This window comes from Atta colombica, unplaced genomic scaffold (genome assembly GCF_001594045.1).
Source record: "Atta colombica isolate Treedump-2 unplaced genomic scaffold, Acol1.0 scaffold105, whole genome shotgun sequence".
Taxonomy (NCBI): Eukaryota; Metazoa; Arthropoda; class Insecta; order Hymenoptera; family Formicidae; genus Atta; species Atta colombica.
In genome coordinates, this window is record NW_017259190.1 from 1,106,922 (window position 1) to 1,113,507 (window position 6,586).

The 6,586-nt window shown below is 31.9% G+C and overlaps 1 protein-coding gene across 2 annotated transcripts in view; it reads left to right on the forward strand.

Annotated features, from left to right (window-relative positions):
* Nucleotides 1-5,221, forward strand: part of LOC108689383 (tumor necrosis factor alpha-induced protein 8-like protein) — a 24,009-nt gene extending 18,788 nt beyond the window's left edge. The window contains exons 1-4 of one of the 2 annotated variants that reach the window (XM_018196140.1): nt 2,251-2,304; nt 2,418-2,538; nt 3,629-3,924; nt 4,405-5,221. In XM_018196140.1, the coding sequence (XP_018051629.1) occupies nt 2,529-2,538; nt 3,629-3,924; nt 4,405-4,758 (660 nt within the window). In that variant the 5' untranslated portion in view covers nt 2,251-2,304; nt 2,418-2,528 and the 3' untranslated portion in view covers nt 4,759-5,221. Of the gene's footprint in view, nt 1-2,225; nt 2,305-2,417; nt 2,539-3,628; nt 3,925-4,404 lie in introns of those variants that run through there. The other variant, XM_018196131.1, reaches the window with a different exon arrangement.
* Nucleotides 5,222-6,586: the final 1,365 nt, after the last annotated feature.

A 6,586-nucleotide genomic window follows, 5' to 3' on the forward strand; every position in this document is an offset into this window, starting at 1 on the left:
TATATATATATTTTATATAACTGAAAGATTTCTTTCTATATAATAGTATCGCACGTGAAGTTTGATTTATTGAATTCGATATTACTGCAGTAACGAAATATCTAAAATGGAAAGTTGCATTGATGCGAATCGCTTCAGTTTTTAATCGACTGCCCGCTGTCAGTTCGACCGTGCAAAGGTGAATGAGAGTCTCTGGCTCGCCTTGACGCTCCTTACTAAATCGATCCAACTCTGGCAAAGGTAGTGCCTTATATTGTGCGCCCATGTGTATGTATAGATACAAATGATAGCGTGCGACATGGATGTCGTCGACTCGTATTACATTTCATTTCCAGCATTAAGATCGTTCGCACTTGTTAAGACGAATTGTAAGAGTGAGGGAGAGCTCTTCGGCCACGTGTTACGACGATCCGTTTTGACACGAGTTTGAGTGAGTTTTAGTTTCCTGAAAAAAATGCGAGTTAAATCTAAAAATATTATTTATGAAATTTTATTATAATAATAACCAGCAATAAATATCCAGCAACGTTTGTAAATAGATATTTTTACAAGTTTATAGAGGAATTCGTGTAGACTTATGCTCCACCAATATAGATCAACTTTAATTTTGACTTACTCTTCTTTTTGTAGTAAGAATCAGAAATAGATGAAGAATAAGTAGAGCCGAGATTAAAGTTGATCTACATTGATGGAAACAGACATTAGAGTGATCCTGCGCTTAAATATATAAAAAAGTTTATATAAGAAAGATAGTAAACATCGTATCCCCGAAGTTATCTTTTGAAAGAGCCTTTATCTGTGTCAAGGCTGATAGCCTTATAAAAATCTGTGACATTTATAAGATATATTTACGAGACACGAGATAAACATAAAGAATATTTTTTAGTGATTTTTTATTGTTAAATATTAAAAAATGAAATTTGAAACAATCCCTTAAATTAAATAATATTATAATATTTTATTTTTAACTTTTAAATGTGTCAAAATGTATTATTTTAATACACAACATGTAGTTAAAAAACAGCTACATCAATTTTTCAAACATTTCTCTGATTGTTTAATCAAAATAAACAACATTAGCGCTTAAGTAATAAATTAAATTTGAGTCAAATTAATTTTTTGAGTTAAATTGTTTAACTTTATTGTTAGTTAAATTAACGACATATTAAGAAACAGTGACGATTTTATTAAATGATTAAAAATTATTCAAATTGAGTATAATTTAACATTATGAATTTAATAATAAATTAGAGAAAGCAGATGTGTGTAAAAATTATTTTTCAGCATTTATTATTTCGTTTTATGCGAAAAATCTTTATATTGCTGAAAAGCGTTTCTCTTATGAGGAGTACATTTGGATTATGAACCAATCAATTTATATCTTTGATGATGCTTTTAGCTCAGGCAACGAAGCGTAATTAACTTTATCTCAACGGCTTTGTGGCGGCTTTGCATTTCGAGGAATCGAGCAACAATTCGCTGAATCCATTTAGGAAAATATATATATTGTTCATTTTACTTTAATAATTTACTTTAATCATTTTTTTTAATAATTAATTTTTATGAGACTGTACGGATGAAGGAATCATAAAAATTTCTCTTCTACTTTCGATATTGGTTATTATGTTATTATATACTGTAAGTGCAGTGTTTAAAATATTTGAAACATCTTTGCAAAATAAACATTTAATAATAAAAGATATTTCAATTTAAAACGTTTTAATGTTTCAAATCCACATAGTGTTTTGTTTATTGAAAAATTAAAATTAAAATATTTTTAAATATTTAAAAAACAGACAAGAATAAAATATTTTAAAAATTAAACATTTTTTTTTTAATGTATACAAAACATTTCCGTGAAAAATTTAATTGAAAGAAATTTATAAGCGATAATCCCATGATAATTACATTGAATTATTTAATGCCTTTTCTGAAAACAAATGTTAATTTTCTTTCTAATTAATGTTATAATATAAATTACAATTATAAATTAATTTCTGCAGTATAATAATTTTATTATATTATTATTATTTATTTCTATTTCTGCGATGAACTTCGCGATGGAAGCTTCAACGTAAACAAAACTTTACGTAACTGAGAAATGCAATTTTCTCATCAAATCTTTGGTTAGCGTCTTATATATGTTTAAAAATATTTATCTATATTATATATGTTAAAAAATATATTCACAGATTTTTCTGTAAACCTTTTTTGAAATTTTTCAGGTGGCGTGGGGCACAGCCGTAATGGAATTGCAAAGCTGGTTACTCTATCATTTAGTAGCTGTCACCGACTGTAATCAAGGTAGCGAAGATTCGCCATTCATCGTGTCTCGCGCACTTCCATGAAACCGCAACATTTGTGTTACGCATGTGATTGTTAACGACTCTTCGTTTATTAACCCTTGGTTATTTTAGTTACGTTTGCCTGAGTTTGTCTGGACCATTATTCACGCACAAACAGTTCGCCGCTTCTTTATTTAATTTACCATTCCGCTGTCACGATCCAGAGGAAACGGTAATCTACCGATGCTTGATGGTAAGTTCATCGTACGAAATGTGCAAACAGAAATATACGCACACCGAACTATAATTGTAAGATCTCGTTGAGATGCACAGCCACTTTCGCGCCATTCTCAGGAGGTTGAAATTGTAACGTTCCGTCTCTACCCAAGTTGTCAGACTTTCTACTTTTATACCACATTCAAACACGCAAGCCTTTTGTTCCCTTGTTCACGAGTATAAGTTGTTCGTAACCGTAGATTTGAAGAAGTTTTTTTTTTCACGAAATATTTATCGCTGGGTGAAATATGAGAGTTCACGTTAAACGCAATCTTGTATGACGTAACGTCTATTACGCAATAATTTTGAAATATTGAATTCTCGTGTTAAGATAAATACAAAATGTAAAATTTATATTAAATTGATATAAATTCGATTTTTAAATAAATACTGATTATATACACTGAGAGAAAAGTGTTCGCTATTTGTGATTATAATATATATGTATATGTAAATACATTTTTATATGTAAATATAATTTTAGTGAATTGTTTTTTTAAATTCACTTTTTATTATTTAATGGTAATAATAACTAAAAAATATGTAAAAAAAAAACTTAAATTTTCAAACATTGTGTGATTATTATTAATAGCACAATTGACTATATTTATATGACTAAAACCATTATAAATTAATATAATTGTCCCAAAAAATTTAATTTTATTTATAATAGCTGATTATGATTATAAATTATGATAATTGTAGTAATTTTTTTCTCTCAGTGTAATATTAGATATATACATGCTTATAATACAGACATCCAACGGACGTCCTAAAGACATTCAGAGACATCTTTATATCTAAAGGGAGGACATCCCTTGGATGAAACTGTGAATAGCGTCATTTATAACATTAAATGATGCTAAATATTGATGTTATTATAAGAAAAAATTCTTTTATTTGCAATATCTTAACGGTTGAAGATTTTTACCGGATGCGAGTTTCGTCTCAAACGAATAAAGCCCGAGATCACACGGTCGCATTTACCGCTAAATAAAAGCGAAAACGCGGACGAACGCGCACAATGCACACGAGCAGCGGTCGTTCACTGTGCGAAAATATTGCAGTGATGCAGTCGGCAAACACAATCGGAAGTGGCGGCGGAGGTGGAGGCGGCGGATCGTATTCCGCCGGTGGCGGGACCGGAAGTCGCACCCGCGATTTAGGGCTACGCGCCCAGAAGAAGCTTCTCGGCCGCATAATGTCCACTAATGCAGGTCGATCGCTCTTCATCGACGACGCTACGACATCGTTGCTTGATAATCTCTACAAACTGATGGAAAGCGTCGCCAAGAGCAACCCACACTTGGACAAGAAGGAACCCGAGAAGGTCCTCAAGAACATCGTCAAATTGTCTATCAAGGTAGTATATAAAGCATTCCAGATTTTAATTTTTGATGATAGATCTTGCAATAAGTTTCAAGCCGATTGAGAAGAATAAAACATCAATAGAAATTGTATATATTATTTATTCCTGCAAACTTATAGATATCTCAAATTGAAAATCTTAAAGGAACAACTTAAATGTAATTAAGATGAACTTGAACAGTTCAATGAACTGTTTTGAATTGTATCTTCCATAATTAAAAATTCAATAATTAGCATCATTATTAACATGAAATAATAAATACATTTATTTTAATGCAGACACATTTTTTCTTCGAAAATTTTACCTTTTTTTTACTTTATCTTACCTGTATGTAATAATAAAACTAGAATGATTATTGTTAAAAGCTAATAATTAGCATAATAATTAGACGTATAAACGCACAATTAATTTTGTATTTGTATGATATTAATTTTCAATGAATGCATAAATTAACTCATGGAATACAATTCGTAGATTGGACTTGTGCAGCGTAGTCATCAATTCCGTTCGAACGACGCCGAGAAGCTGGAAGAGATCCGAGAGGCTCTGGGGACAGTGGCGATGACTGTCGTATCATTCTACGAGGTGGATTATAGTTACGATCAGGAGTATCTGACAGGTTCGATGGAACGTTGCCGAACGTTGCTCCAGCAGTTAATAAAACCGCATCTTACGGACAAGTCATCACAGCGTTGCGACCAGGTGTTCGACTTCCTGGCGTATCCCAAATTTTTGGACTCGGTGTTCCGATACGACACTGAACATAGACCCATTCTCGGCATGCTAGTCAGTGACCTCAACAAGGCGTTGGATGCCAGGCGGCTTTGATTCTACAAGAATGATATTCACATAATGTTAATAAGAAAGAATCGGCCAACAACACGGTTCGATTGTCGGGAAGATGTCCATCTCTCTCGGCAATGGCGATTTCGCGATCATGATCGATGATAAGTCGATCGACGAACACAACGGATGATCCGTTGGACACGCGCGCTTCGTTGCACTTTATTTCACGGCGAATAGACAACGTGCTGCATACTTTTTCAGTGTGACGACAGTATAGTTTCTCATAGCGATAGAAAAAAAACCGCGTTTTTTACTCGCAATCACCCCCCACCCAGTAGCCGGGTCGGGATACTTAGTGCGAATCACTCGCTCATTGATTTATGCAATAATTGTTTAATACTCCGCTTATTTTAAGGACACGGCGTCACTTCACCTACATTATGCAATGTATGTACCCAAAAATTGATGCGTTATGTGCAGAATCAATTGTTAATCCATACCAAAAAAGGAGTATATAAGCTTACCATGAAAAATGATAGAAAAGATAGAAATATTAATTTTAAAATTATGCATTTTTTAAACTGCATATTAGAATCTAACTTGATTTGGGATTTTTGTTTTCATTATAGTTTATATAAGCAAAAAATTTTTTCTTAATTTTTTCCACTCGGACGAAAATTTAGTTTTGCTTATACTAATTCAATTTATTGTATAGTTAATTTTATTTTTAATCCAGATTCTTTATTTGGCAAATATTCTATTCGTGTAATGAAACTGTGCAGTTACAATGATAATTGAAGAAATTAAAACTATATATTCTGTACTCAAGATTTTGAGTTAGATCTTAATCGCGAAGGAATTTCATGAAGTTAAAATCCTGTAAAAGCAGTTTTGTGTTTGTTTGTTTTTACATGTATCGCAACGAGTACAAAGAGTAATGGAAAAACGTTTTCGAAAATTACAAAAGTCCATTCGCTGACCAAAATAGTTGAAGTAATAAACATCTACGTAATGTAAATTGTCTTTCCCATATTAAACCGCGCGTGTGAGGATGCTAGTATTGTCGCGTGCAATAATAATGGCCCGAGCAAGGGATTTCCTTCTTCTATCACGTCGAACTGGAAACTGACGATAGTCACGCGACACATCTTTGTGCTCTATGTAATCTCCAATTTCTACGATTCCTCTTTAGATACATTTCAGCGGGCAAAGCCGGGATTTTAATTTTAAAACAGCGTTATATTTAATTATTTAATATATGTTTTAAAAGAGCTATAATTTCATAACGTCAAAAAAAATGTTAATATATTGACAAGAAAAGATTTTTTTTTGATAAATATTTTAGAAATAAGTTAGATTTTAATCGCGTCATGATACGTTTCAATTCTTTTTTTCGATTTTTATAAAATGTGAATTTTCTTAAAACAAATAAATATATCGGTCATCTTTCTTCGTACGCGCAAACAGTAAGACGCATGCATTGCGAAAGTATCGGGATGTGCATTGCGTACACAACTCATTGTTAGCGCTATTGTACGTGCACATTTTTTATAATACTCAATTAAAGAAACAATTTCTACATATCTGATTTCATCGCGATTTTATCCCGATGATTATTAACGTAGCACAAAGAAGAAAAAAAAAGAACTCTTTATCGACATTTTGCGCCTTTTGTACTCGGTGTACACTCACTTTATACGTTATTTGTGATGATTGTCTATATTAAGAGATGTATAGGTACCAAGCCATTATAATAAATTATTAACAAACAACAATCTCATTTGTCTCTGCTATTTGTACTTTATATCCTGAAAAAAAAAAGATGAACGACATATCAGTCTCAAGAGCTTGGTATATTTATTTACATAGA